The sequence below is a fragment of the Micropterus dolomieu genome, linkage group LG01 (assembly GCF_021292245.1).
Source record: "Micropterus dolomieu isolate WLL.071019.BEF.003 ecotype Adirondacks linkage group LG01, ASM2129224v1, whole genome shotgun sequence".
In the NCBI taxonomy this organism is placed as follows: domain Eukaryota; kingdom Metazoa; phylum Chordata; class Actinopteri; order Centrarchiformes; family Centrarchidae; genus Micropterus; species Micropterus dolomieu.
In genome coordinates, this window is record NC_060150.1 from 37,925,124 (window position 1) to 37,944,251 (window position 19,128).

A 19,128-nucleotide genomic window follows, 5' to 3' on the forward strand; every position below is an offset into this window, starting at 1 on the left:
GGGGGGGGGGGGGGGGGGGGGGGGTTGGAACAAGAACCAGACTATACTGACGCATACTGTCTTTTGTGGTTTCCAGTCCTGACCCTCTGACCCTATACATCCTGTTGAAGGGGCGGGGGGAAAGCCGAGATGCCAGCTATAGGCACTGGGTGCATGTATGTGCATCTGTGTGTGTGGCGGGCAATGCAGACAGCATGTATCAGAGTAAATATGAATATCTGAGTACAGATATCTGAGTACATGCTACAGAGCTCTATCTGCCTCTCAGGTGTGACTTTTCACACCACTCTTCCTCTCTTCCAATGTGTTTACATCCACTCCCTGCAGAATCTTATGGGGGAGGAACAATGGTCTCTCAAACATTCCCACTCTCCTGCCGAGAGTGCTCGTTTGTCTCCTGCATTCCTTTCCCCATTCATCTCTTTCTCTCTCTCCCCTCCTGGACAGAAAAAAAATCCTACTCTTTATACGGGGGAGGGGTCTGAGTGTGCCTCTTAAAAACCTCTGAGTGGAATCAGTCCCCCTTGAACACAACCTCCCCCTCCTCTCCTTTCCTCCCTGTTTTACTTGGTTAGTGAAGCAGCAAAGCTCAAAGAAAGGGAGGAGAAAGAGGAGAAGCATTCTTTCTCTCCCTCTCGCTGTCTCTCAGTGTGTTCCAGGGTGAGTTGTAGCTTATTTTTAATGACTGGTTAAAAAAAATAAAAGAGGGAGGGCTGGGTCTATTCCTCGTCAGCCGCTTGCACACAGGCTCAGTCACTCAGACAGACACACACACACACACACACACACACACATTACTGCATTACTGTTTGGGACTTTCACAGAGAAGTCTTTAATTTGCACTGGTGCCTGGCCTCCCACACTGTACAACCCAAACCACCCACTTACAGCCTTGCACCGTTCTCCAACATACTCCCTCCCCCCCTGAACAGTGAAAGCAACATCTCAACCACGCAATTTAGCTGTCAAGTAAAGTCTCAAAACTTTCAATATTCTGTCAAGAGAACAGAGCAAAAAACATGTTTGCCTTTACATTTTTTTACCCTTGAAAAAAAACAATCTCCTTGGAGGAGATTTAACTCCTCCGGTGTTTTGCATTCACCCGGGGCTTTGAGTTTGCGAGCCCTGCCTTGCCCAGCTTTAGCGTTTAGGAGCCATGAGGATCATCCACAGTCAACACTGAGGAAATCCTTTCAGGGCTTTGCTTTTCCTTTGCTCCGTCTGATGCCAAAACACAGACAGGAAGAGCAAAATGGGAGGAGTGGGACAGCCCCTACCTGACAGAGCAGCCCCTGTCCACTTGATCAGACACGCCAAATGGGCTGTTTACATCTCGACATTTGGGAAAGTAATCCTCAAAGTAAACTATAGGTTCTTGCTTTTTAGCAGGAAACTGGTATATTTGTGTTTTCTGCAGAGTTGGGGGACAGCAGGGGTCCACTGCTGCAGCCATTCTTTGTTTGCCGTAGCCCTGTCAGCTCCTCCCTGCACCCCTCTCCTTTTCCCACGTCTCTCATTTTTCAAACCAAGAGCAGGAGGCGAGGAATGAATGACATTCTCTTGCTTGTGCTTCCTGTGTCAAAAGATATCCAAACGCCACTGTTCCTGCCTAAATGGCTTAAATCAAAGCATTCCAGGCCATAACAAACTGGCACCAATTAAGTCGTAAGCCAACCTATACACCTAACAGCCACTAACAAAAGCTTCTGCAGAGTCCTGCAGATTTATCCTATTGACTTTTATCCTGCTTTACATGTACAGCATGTACAGGCCATGGAAATTCACAATAATTACACATGATTGATTTTATGATATAGCAATTTCTGCACAAATATTCAGCAAGTGCCTACAGGTGCAATTCATCTGCATTTGTTACTTTGGATCACATTGTTGTATCGCATTATTTGGTCCATATTCCACACTTACAGGTAGGACCGTATTACACAAATTTGACTGGCAACATGCTTCCAAGCTGCTGAGGCTATGATGACATCTAGTGAAAGATTTCATATTGAAAGACAAGAGTTTTGTCTTTTCCTTGCTTACAGCAGGATCACGGGAACTTGATTTACTTCAAATGAGTCAGTCACAATTAGATTATTGAATTTAGCAGGAAGATCAAAGTTTAAGCGTATAATGACAAATTATATATTGCATCTGTTCATCTGGTAACCAACACCCTTAAGCTGACACTCAAGAGACGCTGTGAGAGTGTTTTCCCCCTGGTGTCAATGAAAGAGCGACAGTGCAAGTTCCCACTGGCTTGCATTCTCAGACAGTCGTGACAGGATGAAGTAATTACTGAGTGGCTGACACACCAGCATGGCGAGGATTTATCTCCTCCAGGAAGAGAGATAGCCAAATCACAGTTTACCCACATCGAGCTCCCAGTTCGGGCTTGATCCCACAGCTGCGAACGGAGAAGCCACACACAGGCACTTTGACATTGTACGTTCACATGTATGCGCACACACCCAAAGATGCGTCGAGGTACGGCTGTATTTCTTCTTTTTACCCCACATTTATGCAGTGCATGTGCTACTGTGTCACCACATGCCTCGATCCAGCCCTTGTTTCCTGTCAAACACACCTACTTGCACCATCAAAGAGCGTGGAATGACAACATTATTAAGGTGTGTGTGTGTGTGAGAGAGAGAGCTCAACAGAGAGAATCTGAGAGACAGATGACACCAGAGTGCTATTTAATTTACATCCCCTCTTTGAATAATAATTCCACCTTAGAGGATGGCAGCTTTGATCCACTGACACACAGGTGTATTTCACATGCAGCGGCATACATTGCTTAGGCAGGGCTTTATCTGTCCCTGTAATTAACACCAGAGCAGGAAATAGAGAACTAGTATCTCTCTCTCTCTCTCTCTCTCTCTCTCTCTCTCAGGAGGGATTGATGGAGCTCAAAGGAGCATTCCTGCGCAACGCACTCAGTGAACATCGTTTGATCTCCATGTCTCTCAGGCAAATATACATCAAGCAAAGCATGACTGTCAGTCATGTTTCAGGGTTACAGTATCTCACACACTAATCACTCATTTTCCTTGCTCTTCTCCTCTATCTCTGTCTGACACACACATACATGCAAACACAATGGAAGTGTTGATAAGACATACAATGTGCCTAAAACAATGTCTGACAGCAATGACAGGAAGAGAAAACTTCTGAGTTTCCCCTATACCGAGACCCACTAATGTAGAGAAACATCAGAAAGCGAGCTGGATTTATTCTAAAAGTGGGGATGAAGCTCCCTCTAGTGGAGACAAACCACAATTGAAAAACTGAAAACTGATTTATTTGTTATAATGCAAATATTCAAGAGAAAAATATCAGCATATCTATTTCCACAATAAAAGTCTGGTTCAACAATATTACATCTTAAAAAAGGCTCAGCAATCCTTTAACCTGTTACATATAGAGAAAGAGAGAGAGAGAAAGCGAGAGAGAGAGAGAGAGAGAGAGAGTGATAGAAATATAGAGAGATAGACAGATAGACAGATAGACAGATAGATAGACTATTTTAGTAAGGTAAAAACAGAGACTGATTTCTAAAATAGGCATAGTGGGTGGTCCATTTTCATACAAAACATCTAAGTTAGCCAGTTATTTGGGGAAAAAACTGGGAGATGAGGGAAAAAGGATCAAATCAGGATAAACTTTAGAAGGTTTTTTACATGTGTTGCTCTAAGATGTCATCCCATATGGGATGGGGCGAATGTTTTGCATGACATCAAAATGCAAGCACACTTACAGAATACGCAGTTTCTGAACATTGAATTAGAAATTGGCCAGATAGAAAGAGCATCTGTATTAAACAGGCACAAGTAAAGATACAGACAACGTTTGAAAAAAACCCCATTATTTTTTGTGCCCTCTGATTTTATGAAGTAAACTCATAAAACTTGGAAGGGGAAGTGAGACGTTGAAAATAAAATTCTCAGATTTATCAATAGTAACTTGGCTAGCATCATATAAAAGCTGCTCATCCTTAAATAACTGAGGTTTTTGCCTCTGTAAAAACAATGCATATTCATAGACAGGAGATGATAATGCGTTGGTAAGGACTGTAAGGCCTTAAAGCTTAGTGTGTAACAGTTCTAATTAATGACCATCTTTTCACCTGACCTCCTTATTTTTGTTCTTCTGTTTCTGTTCTGCTTTTCATGTGGATTACTAGAAATCAGGAATTAACTTTGCCCAGAGCACAGAGGAATTAAAAGGCTGATGAAAGAGGGAAGTTGAAAGACTATGAGTGAGAGAAATGCTAACTATGGCAGGGAATTTTGTGAAAGACAGATCCAAAGACACTTTGGTCTTTGTAGACTGTAGAACTAAAACTACACAAACATATTTTAAATAAGTAGACTTTTTACTTTTACTTGACTATATGTTTTATTTTTAACTTTAACTTCAGTCAACTAACAGGCTGACGTTTTACACGAGTTGGAGGTATAGTTGCTGTTTAACACGTTGTTTTGTTTTTAGTACCCATGTGCCAGGGAGACTGTGTTTGTGAGTTGCCTGTTATCACATCTCTATCTAAAGTCACTCTAAAAGTAGATACCTCATACCTTCACTAGATGACAAAAGTGAAACTATCTGTCTTTTTTGACATGATAATTGCTTCTTGAAAGACACAGTGAAAGAGAGAAGTGTAAGTCTTAGCATCTGTTAAAAGTGAGTGTTTCTGTGAAAATATGACCAAATAACTGACAATGCGTGTTTGAGAGAGGGGGGGGGGGGGGGGGGGGACTGAACTGAACTGGGAGAAAGAGAAAATGGAAGTTACAGAGAGAGGGGGAATATCGCAAGCTATGACCGACTATGTTAGTCCCTAGTCACACACAGAAAATGCATGTCTGTCACATAATGCACTACTTCCCCCAGAAAACTGTTGCAATTACAAATGCTTTGGTATTCTCAAAAAGCCAATTTGAGACACTCCACACAGAACCCCAAAAATGAACTGGACAAAATGACTCTTCTTTTGTGCTGTTGTTTTGAGATCTCTCCACAGGTGCTCTATGGGACTTACAGATCTGGACTCATTGCTGGCCACTTCAGAACTCTTCAGTGCTTGTGTTCCAATGCAAACAAAATTTATAAACAAGAGAATACCAAAGCATTTTTAATTGTAGCAGTTTTCCGGGAGAAGTAGTGCATTATGTAACAGACATGCAGGGGCGCTCATATTTTTGGCCATGAATGTATATCTAACAGATTGCATATCAGAAGATAAATAGCAAGATAACTCGACTAATACTTAAGAGTAATGAAACTCCTCAGGAAGGTTTGTCTGACCATGCAGATGGAACAAAAAAGCACTGAATTGTCTTAATGGAGTAATCTGTTTGGGTCTGCAATCAAGCAAATATAAAGTAAAATGTTATATGCTTTTATTGTCATATTATGTCAATTTAAGATTATAAGATAGTTGTTAATTTCTTGCTAATAATACTAACAGATGAAATAGTAATTTAAGTCCACACCACAGCTTGGTGTTTTCACGTTTCTCTTTTTTTTGCTAAAAAACAAAACAAGGGATAAGGTGTTAATTAGTGAGCTTTAGAGGAGTTGGTAGGTGGATTTTTCTAACCTTTGGACAGAGCTGTTTCCCTGTGCTTCCAGTCTTTATGCTGAGCTAATCTAGCAGTGTCCTGGCTGTAGCTTCATATACAACGATCAGATATGACAGTGGCATCGATCTTCTCATCAAACGTTTGACAAGAAAGCGAATAATCATACTTCCCAAAATGTCAAACTATTCCTTTAAACTTAAATCTGTTTTCAGGATACCTCTGAGCCAGTACTGATGGGTTGGAACAATTTCCAAATGAAACTGAGGGAAACTAATGATCCCTCAGGGTAAAGTAGGTACACCAAAGATTCAGCTAAGAACAAACAACTGTACAGTACAGGCACAAAAACATAATATGAACAAAGGAAGAGATTGGACAGTAAAAATCAAATTTTTAGTATCTTATTAATTGAAAGTAAGACAATATAAGAATAAGTATTATAAATACAATAATTAAGTTCTACTAGCTCTTAAACTTGCAGTGGTTTTATTTACAGCTTGATAATTAAACCTTCCTGGGTGAATATGTCAACAGCTGAGCCTTAACTCATATGCAGGATGGTCTCTGTCATTTACATGATACCACCATAATCCCACATGACTGTGGCCTACTTGGATCACCAGGGACATGTGCGTACAAGTATGTGTGTGTCCATGCATGGCATGTTGTGCTTGGGAGTGTCTTGGAGCCTTGTCCGAGAATAGAAAGCTGGTAGGTGAGCAGGCAGGCAGCATAGCTGGCATCAGTGGTGAGCATGAACTAAAGAGTGTGCATGACTCACAGAAACACAGATGGTTGTTTGTAAACGTGGGTCCACAGACTGCTCATCTGTCACACAGTAGGGTGTTCAGCAGGGGCCCTTCATCTACCCAAGCAGGCACTGAACTACTAAGTGGCACCAGTGATCTCTTTTCCCATAAGGCCTGTGGGGCTCACCATCTTTCTCCCTTGCCCTCTGGATGCTCACTTTAACAAGCACAGTAGTCTGGGATGAACCTCTACGAACTCCATTTCCAGAGGGGCCCTGAGTCTGACCTACATAACTGGACCCTCGAGAGAAGTGTGTTGTGACGCTGTGCCAGGCATTGCTCTGTGTGATGCAGGCCACACCTGTTGTCCTCCCATCAGAGATATGATACCAAAATAGACCGGGAGCTGGAAGGTGTTCAACATTTCCTGGCCACCATGAGAGGAGGGGAGAGCAAACAGCATGTAAGTTAATCTCAGTGTGCTAACATGGAGGAGGGCCTGGGAGATATCTCCAGAGGGAAAATATTAAATTGTATTAACTTAAAGTTAATTCAATTTAAAACTTATGTACTATAATTAAAACAACAAACAAAAAATCTACTTTATAATAGTTCAGAAATATCACAATCAAACTTGAAAAATATAATTTTTGTAGTACATATGACACTAATTAATTACGTTTCTTAAATTGTATCTTTAATTTTAATGAGGTTAAATGAAGCTGTTTATATTTTTATTCTTTAATATTAACAATTTAAAACACCATTTTCATGTGAACCATGATTAAGCAGATATCATTGCTTGGGCGCGGATAGTTTTACTGTCAAGCGAATCACGTTAAACACACAACTTCCGGTCGGTGCTGTCCAAGTAAAGGCCAGTGACGCACTTTATATTTCACTGGTACAGACTACAATTTTTGTTTTAACTTCCATTGTGGGCTCTGCTGTTACCCTGTAAGTATCCTTATCTAATTTTATTTTGCATGCTGTCCGATATCATTTTATTTTGACATCTTGGTACTTGCTCCCATCCAGGACAAATTAGTTTTGTTTTATTTTGAAGGCAACACAGCCTAGTGTCCTGCCTCTGTCTCTCTTGACGCAGCTCGCCACCGGTCATCATGCCTCTCTCGCAAACAGCAGAGAAACACAACAGCGGCTTGTACTCACAAAGGCGGATCCAGTAGTCACACATGCCGAGCAGCGCGCTGTAGAAACGCTGAAGTAACGTCATGAAAGCTGCGAGTCCGCAACTCTGAGGCGAGGCGAGGTGACAGGAGTCCTCTCTCTCCCTATTTTTCCTTCTCCACTCTCGCTGACGATATTGGATCTTATGCCAGGATGTGGACGCGCCTTATCGCACCCCCCGCCCCACACAAATAGTTAATAGCGCATTCTGCAGTGGGGTGGGACAGTCCTGTTCATAGTCATCCAGAACACTTTACTGTAATGCCTCTATGCCTTTTCCTTATAGCTGCTTAAGCCTCTGTGTTTTTGAAAATATATTTCTTAATAATATTCTTAATAAATAACTCAATGTCCTGAGTATATAGTCTAGGGTACTGCCAATGATAAATTGTTCTGGGCTCAGATACCAAAATCAAATGAATTGAATTATTCGATTATTAATTGTAAGTAAGGGTTAAGGATTTCATATTTTGGATGTGTCTGTGCACTTGGGAGCGATGTTGCACTATTAATCTATTTCACACTTAAGTTTAAGCAGGTACTCATTGAGTGTGCCAGTCTAAAAACAACAAAAAATATAAAACAAATATTAAAACTTCTCTGGTATACTTTGTCTTTTTGATTCTTAGTACATTAAATATATAACAACAAATAATCTAATGCTGGAGCGACTGTCTTACTAACTTTAAAACGCATATACCTAAAAATACTCAGCCATCTCATAAACTCAGATGGTCTAATGACTGCCACCTTGTGGTTTAGTAAAGTGTGGTGTAGATTTGGCACTAAGCATTTTCTAACCCAGGGGCGAGGATTTAGTGCAGGGTTACCCCTTGTTATTGCATACAGTACTTTTTATTTAAGCTTTTTTGCAATGGGGATTGGTGGGGATATGATCTTGTCATGGAGATCATTGTGTACCTACTTACTTTAAAACCACTTTTTATAGCACCAATTTAGATCTGTACCTAATACTGTTGTTTATCTTGCGTTGTAGGAATTAACTTGTAGAAGCGATCACTTGATAATTATATGACATATGCAATAAAAACGTGACTGCACTTCATACAGGTGTAGGGATTGTTTCTTTCCTGACCTTGCTCATCTTAACTCATCACTCTCTGTTAACAGACACAACAGGCAAGCATGGAGCAAAGAAACACAGCACAGGTCAGCTCTGTCAAACTAATGCTGCCACAGGGGCCTCACCTGTAGTCCTCCTTAAACGCACATTGAGAGGGGACATAAGAGAACACAAATGGTGCCCTGGAGCAGCATTTTTCTCTGCTGTTATAACATATGACTCATCCTGACATATGAAAAACAAATCTCAGCCTTGCTCTTGGAAATTTACGTGGGCTGGTGAAGGTGTGAGGGGAGATCTGGACAAACGCTCGGCTTGATCTTGATTCACACAGATTTAGTGGTCTGTCTCCCCGCCACTTTTATTCTTTATATTTAGCACACTGGGAAATCCAAAGATATTTATTCTCACAAGCTCTCTCAGAACAGAAGTCTTGGAAATGTGCCAGTGATGGCAATGATTGTTGTTAATTGGGTCAAGCTGTCTGGTAGTTTTTCATCCGCCCACTCGCACAAATTGTGAAGGAAGACAGGGCAGAGGTGCAGTGCTGTGTTACACTGAGCCCCTGGGGGCAGTGTTGTACAGGCTTTATTTTATCCTGTAGTACTGTGCTGTAGACAGAGCTGGGACAGTGGCAACAGCCTTTATGCTAAGCTAAGTTAGAAGGTTGCTGTTGGTAACTATAGCATTCTAACATGGGAGTGGTATCAGTTTTCTCAAGTAACACACAGCCAGAAAGCTAATAGATGTATTTCCCCAAATGCTACACTCCTACTTTAAGAAGTAAACATTGAGTTCTTCATATGTATTTGTATATGCCAATTTACATATATAGAAGTTCAGGTAGCACAGTGAGAACTGTGTGCCAGAGGTGCCTCAGAAAGCTAAATGAAGAGGTGATATTCCCCTGAGTGTTTGACAAGACCATCAGCAAAATGAGTCAAGCATGCCTCAAATGCTTACTTAAGGAATGCTTTATTGAGCACAACACCTCAGTTCGGGGACAGCAATTCAATTAAACATTGTGCTGTAGCCTATTACACAAGCTAGGGGAGAGAAAGCCACTCTTTCCAGCCAATTCTTCAGCACCCCTGAAAAGCAGAAGCTGGGAAAATGAGGCTGGATAATTGACAGAAGGTCAGTGAGCTGGGGAAAACAAGGGTGAGAGGATGAGAAACAAAAACTATGGCACATATACTTAAGATCTGTGTGTACACTCTTTCTAATTAAAGGTCAATTCTTCTTCTTAGTAAAACAACAGGTTGATTTACCCACACTTTTGAAAAGACAGGTGTTCTAGCTGCTGTGTAAGAGGCCAAGGAAGGAAAAGACAAAGCTGAGTGTAGAGGTGATGAATATGTTAAATGGAGACGACGCGGGGCGGAGGAGCCAGGGCTTAGAGGCTGAAAAATCCTCACATTAACCGATTGCTATGGATTTTCCCAAGCTTTAGAAAGAGGATCTGCTTCAGATTTTGTTAAACCGATCCAAAAGAGCTGATGTCTAGTCCAACATGGCTGTCCAAAGCAGTAGTAATATGCGGGTGTGAGTGATTGCGCGGGTTACCGACACGTGTGTGCGTGTACGTCACAGTTTGAGTGGGCATGGAGGCAGGCAATAACAGTCACAGCCACTTGACGTTCAAAGAGAAGAGATCAAAGGACGGCCCTTTACTTCGGTCTCCTTCCTCAGGATAAAAAAGATCATCAATAATAATGGGCTGGAGCAGCGCAGTGGGCAAAACTGGAGTGGAGCAGAAGTGGAAGCTGATAGGTTTCTCACCTGTCTGTGTGTGTCTGTGTGTGTGTGTGTGATGTTTTGGCAGCTTGCCGCGGGGACAAGTGGGAGCAGAAACCTTAAACGCGGGCTGTTTTTCTGAAACATCATGCAAAATTCACCACAACAACGTCTTTACTTCATACTTTGGGCTCCGAGCCGATTTCCTGTGAAATGATGGAATGTGTGTGTGTGTTTGTGAGCGTCTGCATGCATGGTATCTCCAGCATGGTAGAAATACAGAAAAAAAGCTGTGACTGTTTAGTTGACAGGAAGTAGCCACACCATCAGTTGTGTGCAATTTATATACAGTATGTGAGAGCAAAGAGAGAAGAGAATGTTTCAAGCATCTGTAATAAATATATAATGGTTATATAATGCATACTGTTAGCAAGCCCATACATAAGAGCTATTTTTTTTCCTATGGGCACTGTCAATCTGAAGTGAGAACTGCACTATGCCGTACTACAATGATGTTACGTCACATCTCCAGTATGGGAGGTAAGGATGGAAATGACTGCCATGTTTATGACTTGAAAATGTTTCACATCGTCGTGCAACTCAAAATGGCAGCTGGTCCCAGTCAGTTCTTTTGACTATTAATGCACAGTCCAGTTGTCCTTCTATGGAGTTGTTCTGATCCCAAAAAGAGACTCATACTGGCATCAACAAACACTAATAAAAGAGGAGGAAAATATTGTTCGCTAACAAACTATTGTTATTGGCTACTAATAGTGAGTGTAATATGAACTCAATGAATAACGTCAATTGTTAACATTGAGGAGTGCTGGTTGCATGATTGCACTGGGGGTTAGACCATTCGGTGTCTGGTCAATATAACCCTGTATGCATTAAATTAACATTTAATCACCTTGAAAGACTTTTGGCTGGCTGACAGGATCAATGTCTTTTTCAGGCTCTTCTGCATTGTTTTACACCAAGTCTGACGTATAAAAAACACTTTTTTCATTCTTTCCTTTGGATAAATAATGACTTTTATTTTGCATATGGAATAGCATAACAGATTTACAATGAAATTTTCAATAACATTTTTAGTCCAGCCATCAACTCTGTTGTCCATGTAGGTGTTTTGATGTGTTTGTTTCTTATCTGATTTGTGATGATGTAAGTTTGGATTTCAGGATTTCACTGTTTAGATTTATGACAAATGTCTTGTGTGATGTCTTTTTACATATATGGACTATGTTGGAAACTTGAACTTGAACATCCTAGCAGTTGCTCCATATGCATTAGCTGTCTGTTCACTGTCGGTCGCATTTTCTGTGCTGTTCCTCACGTTTCAACATGCAAAAAACTTTGCAGTTACAGATAAATATAAACTAATTAGCTTAATCTTTGAAACCCCCCAAAACTCTGATTTTAGGATTTTCAAATGGTGTTTATTGAAGGTTCCGAGACCACCTCCAATGCCTGTATTTCACACACTGCTGGAACAGTGTGCCAAGTCGGTTGACTCCCATATGTGAACGTGGCGGTAGTGCACGAGGGACGAGAGAGGCGAACAGTTGTCAGATTGAGATCTTTTACCTATTCTCTCTCCAATCTCCTTCTTTTCCTCTCCTCTTCAATCACAGCACTTTCCCCCAGGAGGAGAAAAAGGAGAGGTAGCTAATTAATTACAGTGACCGACGACTCAATGGTGAAAATCTAAGGAGGTGATGAATTGTGCAGTAGTACAACTATGACAGTAATCTGAAGCAATCCCCTACCTTCACTACCAAACACGGTAAACTGCTCTCCACATAATATATCACTGGAATCCACTCTCCCTGTCTCCTTTGTTTGAGCCTCATTTGCAGCTGGTTTCAAAATACATTAAGGTTAGGAGCAGAAGAAGGTCAACGGTCAAAGAAGTCGACCACCAATCACATAGAGCCATGTAAGCAAGACAGGGAATTGCCATCAATTAGAAGCCGCAGCATTATGTGAAAATATCAGTGATTACACAGCTCTAATATCTTCTCTGTACCTTCACAACATCCATTCATCATGTGTCAAACTCAGGAGCCAAAAATGGATGTTCATTAAACTGCCAACAGCTGTGAGGCTACTGCTGCAGATGTGTGGGCTACATAACACGCATTTGCACATTAATATTATCAGCCAATTATTAAAGATCAAGAAAGCTGCATCTACAAAACATGTGAGAGAAGCTAGACAGCTGGAAGTCAGAGAAATAGAGATTATATATCACATGCAGCCCTGCAAAGCAGCTGTCTGGCTTGAAAACTAGAGTTAATCCCTACAACACTTCCCCTGATAGATGGTCTTCATTATGTCTTCCTTCCTCAGAGGAAGGGCCACCGAATGTCCCACTCTTGATCTTATCAGTCTCCTTTAATAGATCAATAACTACCACCACACAATGGAACAATCAACTGAATCATCTATTGCGACCTTAATTGCGTTGTTACCCTGAATTATCAATAGATGTAAAATAATAAAAATCCTGGAACCGAACTTCATATTTTCACTCATTTGTTAAACTGGAGAAGGAAATGATAGTCCGTTGCAGCAAATCTTAAACAGCATTAAAAAAATGTTTGCTCAGAGTCACTTTTAAGCGCTTTGAATTGATTGAACTAGTTTTGCAATTTTCCAATTTGCAGTAAATGTGTTTAATTAGCTCACTGTAACCTTGTCGGCTAGGTTTGGGGAAATTCTGTCTTTTAATTGGCATAATTTAAAAGGAGTGGAGGAGAAAGCTGTTGTTCGTCAGGCAACGATGACTCAACGTGCACAATGCAAAGGAATGACGTTTGGATCTGCGGTGAGAAACATAGAAGCACCCAGTGCTGGATGCCAGCACCACTCAGCATCAATACTGCATGCAGTAATGCTGGAAAGCCGAGCGCTCCAGACCATGAGGTACACAAGAGGGCTAAAATAAGACCCAGCAGCCACTGAGCTTTACAGCTCAAATAAGCTCTTATGTGGGAAAACAGTTCTGCATTCATCATATTGTATCTGAGAAGAAAACTGGGTCAGATGGATAATAATGCAGAGGCTTTGGGTCTGCAAAATGAAACTACTCCCCAGTCAGCTAACCAAGACAACTCTTTCCTTTATTAAACATACTTAGCGCAAGACTGGTTTTCAACAGAAGATAATTTAAAAAAAGAGAATTTGATTTGATGGCTCTTGTTACAAAGTCCAATCTTTATATAAGTATAAATCACTCTCTGCAGCAATTGCAGAACTTATTCATTTATTTTTCTTGCAGTTGACACTATACACATGCTGCATAACTTAGACTCACAGAACATCTATAATAGATACTTTTTATGCACACACATCAATTTATAATCCGCTATGAATAATGTATGTTCACACATGGTCATGAGCGCATGAGTCTGTGTGTCAAGTGCATGTTCCCACCGACCTGTGCTGCTCTGGATGGTTCTGACAGTGGTGGTGGTACGTGGGGGTGAATTGGTCCTCCTGTTGCCCACTGTGGTGCGTCCCTCTTCCTCATCCTGCGAGCAGCCTTTCTCTATGGCACGTACGTAGCTGTGGCTCCGCATACGGAAGCAGCCGGGCATGGGCAGGTCCAGGGCATCCACCGCCTGCGACTCCATCTCACTGAACACAGACTCACACACCGCCTCAATCTGCCCGTTCACCTCCACCTCGCTCACCTGTGGAGCGGTGGATGCACGCAGACATACAGTACGAGCATGCAAGCACCCAGACGAAAAAACCACACACAGTTGCACATCAGCACAGTGCAGGACACAATAAATTGCGGAAGCAAAAGCCAGGGAGGCATCTCTTCGTGCTGCAAGATTCAGTGTTACAGAGCTATTTCACTGATTAAAGCTTCACCAGGCCGGAGTTTTATGCACAAAAACACAAATCACAAATTGGGTGCTGCAATAAAAGACACAGACTGTTTCCAGCTGTTAAACATAAGCCAACTGTGTTCAGTTTAAGCACATCGCATCAAAAATTGCTGAGTACGTTTTTTAACTTTAATTTTAACCTCCACGCTGCCTCGTGAAGCTTTAAGCCATACATAAATATTTACATATACTTAAAAATAGAAATATATTTGAGAAAAATAAAAGAATGTCCAAGGAGTGATGAGGGGGAGGAATCACTGTAGGGTAAAACTTCAAAGGGCCATACCACAGAGTGAATACTACAAGTGTTGTTATTAAAGGTGAGAATTGGGTAGTGTCAAAGCTAGGACTATTGGGGAGTTGGGTGAGGTTTCAAAATGCAAAAAAACTCTAGCTACAGACTTGTGAGATGGGGGTGTGTTACACATTGGGTTGTGTGAGGTGTGGGGGCAGATAACATGAAGCTCCATTCCATTCCTTGAAGTTCCCCTTGTTCAGCTAGTCCGCATAAAATAAAGTGTCTGCACAGGGAGCAAAACACAGGAATGGGATGTCGCTAGGGACTAACACATTTGATTTGAGTGTTTGTCAGTGAAAAGAGTGTACAGTCAGAGAGGAGTGTGAGCATATGCTGTAGAGCTTGGAGTCAGAAAGGTTTGTGGACCTCGATTCAATCCTCTTTTTTTTGTTTGTCAGTTCACACTCTATACATGTCTACATGTCTACATGAGTGAATGAGATAGAGAGCCCAGCAGCACCTAATTTATTCTGTGGCATTTTGTAGATGCCAGATCCAGTGTGTCATTCTCCTCTGGGCCTGCTCCGTACCAGGACTTGAAGGGACGTCTCAAGGATCCATCATTCAACTGGTGAGGCAAACTGTTGCTCCGGGCTTTGGAGGGGAGTACATATCCACTTTAACCAAGGCAAAAAGGTAAGCTAAGCTCCCGTCACTCCAAATAATATATCACGCGGCGTTTAAAATCTAACATGGCTTACATATTTGCAGCAGCCATGACATTAACAGACCTCCGCTGTTGCACATTTCCTGGCCAATTCTTCAATGTGTTCAATAACTATTAAATCAAGGCAAGTGCCCATCATCATTTGGACCCAATCCCAATTTTAATTATTTATAACATTCATATGGCTGCATGCTAATTCTTGTTTTCCATCACTTATATAACAGATGCCACGTTGAGGAGAACATTTTTAGCCTGTCATTTTGCTTCACAAAGAATGCCGAGGCAGAAGGAGCATATTTAGGTAAAGGAGGGAATGGGGGGTGGGGGGTTCTGCATGCCCTCCCGTTTAATTAGCCAATCTGAATACGGCTGTAATCATCTAAGCTCCAGAAAACAACACGCAGACGTAAACACTAATTGGGAGTTTGGGGGTTTTCATACTGTTCATAGTTTGCCGGATGGTGACCTGATTGTTAATTCCAGCCTTAGGATGGCTACGGATGGGATTTCCTCCCCCCCTACACGACCTTATTGGACATTGCCGTGGAGGTACACGGGGAGTAAGGGCCGACGGCAATGAGGCACTGGCCCCTGGGTGCCACTAACCTGGCTGATGGTGCTCATGGCTCTCATGTAGCTCTCGTTTCGCGAGCGGAATTTAGGTGAGGCCAGCAGCCCTGCCGGGTCCAAGCTGTCCAAACTCCTATTGATGGAAACCTCACTCACCGCCCGCAGATAGCTGTGACTCCGAATCTGTAGCTTGGGCGAGTGCTCTGTGGAAATTCTGCCACAAGAGAAGGCAAAGGAAAAAGAGAAAAGCGGTGGGACAAAAAAAAAATAGTCAAAGCAAAGACAAAGGAGCTTGGTAGGTGAGAAAGGAGATAAAAGGGGGAGGAAGAGGGGGAGGGGGAAACAGGAGAGATGAAGTGACGAATAGACCATGAGAGAAGGTATTTGCAAAGTACTTGGCAGTGTGTATGAACCCAAAGATACGGATCAATCCACAATTGCTTCAGGAGACACCCTTATCTAATCAACAAGCGCAGTTGTATTGAGAAACACTCGCAGTAGCTTAGGTAGTCTCTCCTTGAAGCACCTTGTAAGCACTTTCTGAAACACTTAACGGTGAGAAAACTCACATACATATGTCAGAAGAGGGAAGAGGAAGCGTGTGTGTCTGTGAGGTATATTTAATCTAAAGGCACACACACATGCACGAACACATCCCCGCTTCATGGATGATGAATAGGTGTCTCATTAGCTCTCACCTGCCTCCACTCCGATCGCTCAGCATGCTTCACGCCTTTGTGCATTTGTGTGTACATGTGAAAAAAATGTATGTGTAGGTTGTACAGCAGTTGGATGCCAGCTAAACAATTCATTAATCAGGGGAAGTAAAACCTAAAAAGCTGAGTGTCTTTCCTCGTGATTAACATTGTGGCCTACTAAAGCAACTTCCAGAAAACAAGTGCATGGAGAGAAATGAATACAACTCATACATACAACTGTCTACTCGCAAATCAACTGATAAGGCCTAAGGTCCAATACCCGTTTATTTCACACTCTGTCTCTCATATTTTACTATATAAAAACATGAAAACTGACACATACTGTACACATGTACTCACACACACTCACACACACAACTGTTATGACTCTCTGCCTCCAGGTCAGGTCTGCTTTAATTATGCATTTCCTCCTTAAAATAGAGTGTGGTTACCACAGCAAAGCAAACTAGATTACTCATTCTTGGATGGAAGAATGGAGGGGAGAGGGCAGTGGAGAGAACCAGGGTAATAAAAGGACAGATTGAGATGGGAATAAAGGTGATGATTTTGGAAGAACAGTTACTAATTTTAAAATACATCTTCTTGTAGCCACACTGTCTGCTGGGCTTTTTAATATTGAGCAGAATTGACTGAAAGCTACTGTATCAAAGCTCTCAGTGGTTACCCATGCTTGCCAGTTCAATTCATCAACACAGTTCTATAGTAAGACAGTGCTGTGAATGCATATATAAACCAGTGTTTCAATGTCTTTGGGGTTGTTGGGCAAAAGCGGGAGGTGTTTTTTTGGTCACCGATTCATAGATAAAGTGCAATTTTGTTAGAAATATGCTGTTTCATATCCTGACCCCGCAGTCATAGCTAAATCAAGAATATGAAAGTAGCCCAAAACCAGTGATTTACACATCTTTGATGTGGAGATCCGACACAAAGATTTAATAGGCTGTCAAAAGTAGAGCTGAAACAATTAATTAATAATGATCAATCAACAGAATTTTTAATTTAAATAAATGTAATTTTTTTTGTTAAATACATTATTTTGTCAAAAATGCCAAATATTCACTGGTTACAGCTTCTCAAATGTGAATCTCAGGGGTTGACTTTGTGGCTAATTTGCTTGGTTGTTTAATCTCAAGCTAATGTTTGCACATGTTTATATTTATTTGTGTTGGCTTTTATGCAGCAATTCCCCTGAACCCAAGACAGTTCTCTCCTAGCTTCATATTATCTCCAGATAAACTTTGGAATGTATTTTTGCACAGAAAAGGGGCTGTGGATTTTGTCCCCCATCACTGACGTTAGAAGTTGCTAGGAACAGAATGAATGATTATAGCAAGTATAACCGCAGGAGCTGTTTCATTGCTCATTTGAGCACCTGACTAGTGTTTTCAGACAGACTTAAATAAGTGTCTCAATTATTCTACTCTTCTTTTTATCTTTAACTAGCTACGGTTATTATCAAGTCCTTAGTTTTCCTATTATTTGGTCTTAATTGTTTATGTACTCCCTACTTTCCTATGCAACCTTTCTGTCACAATATTTCACAATATATCCAATCTTCTATCTGGGACTCCATACTCAGTTGATAATAGAAATAAGAAGGTACATTAATTAACCCAAGAAAAGAAATCAAAATGTACATCCCAAACCTCAGAATAATCCCTATCAGCTATCTGGAGTCTGTTACTGTGGATGATGCACAGAGGAATCAAGTCAAGAAAGAATCTACCAACACCATTATCTGCATCTCCTCTTGATTTCCCTGTGGGGGTGATTATAGGCAGGACCAATGATTTCTTTTGTGGCAACTTGAATGGCAGACCTAGCCTGTAATCAGTACCACCTATGGGGGTCTGGGGTTGGGGGTTGAGCCTGTCCCAGGGTGTCCCTCTATGGAACAAGCGACATTAATGAACACATGCTTTCCTCTGACAGTCAGGAATCAGACCTGGCTAGAGCTGTCTGTTGATTTCTGCTGCCTCACTGAGTGTTCTTATAATCCTGGATCAGTTGTTTTCTCGCTCGTCTTCTTGGCCATCTTTCCCGTCGTCTCACTTTGTCCCCTCGCTTGCTTCAAATCATCTTTCTAGTTAGTCATTTCCTCCTGCTTCCTCATTTGAGGAAAATTCTCTGTCCAGCTTCCCTAACCTTCATTTACCTTCTCCTTTCTAGTCACTTTCTGATTAAAAGTCAGAAGACTATGGTTGGAGGGATGGAGGCATGATAAAATCCAGGCCAAGAATTAATGAATTTGGGGTTAGTGACTGAGAGAAACAACAATGGATGTCATTTTCTTCTGAGTTTGTTGATCTGCCAGGAATAATCCCAGCCGTTTAAATGCATGCTTTATCCGTGCACTGTGTGTTTTAAGGAGGAAGGTTAGCATTGGGTGAGAGTAAACAAATCTCACAACTTCTCAGGAGTACTTCATCACTAGTCAAGGACACGATGGTCACAGAATGGGCTTGGAGACATATGGAACAACAAAGCTGATTATTTAATCATTGCGGAGTGTAATACAGACTTGTGCCAGCTCCCAAAAGCACAGTGTGAAATCAAGACATCAGCTGCTCCCGCCTCATTCTCTATCTCCAATGTGCAGCACTGCAACTTGGTTTGTTCC

The 19,128-nt window shown here is 41.6% G+C and overlaps 1 protein-coding gene across 3 annotated transcripts in view; it reads right to left on the minus strand.

Annotated features, from left to right (window-relative positions):
• The window catches only part of dlgap1b (discs, large (Drosophila) homolog-associated protein 1b), an 88,951-nt gene that overhangs the window by 17,160 nt on the left and 52,663 nt on the right, over positions 1 to 19,128 (minus strand). For all 3 annotated transcript variants that reach the window (XM_046057498.1, XM_046064996.1, XM_046072724.1), the window contains exons 5-6: positions 15,826 to 16,003; positions 13,795 to 14,050 (exon numbers count right to left, since the gene is read on the minus strand). In XM_046057498.1, coding sequence (XP_045913454.1) covers positions 13,795 to 14,050; positions 15,826 to 16,003 — 434 coding nt within the window. The remainder of the gene's footprint in view (positions 1 to 13,794; positions 14,051 to 15,825; positions 16,004 to 19,128) is intronic.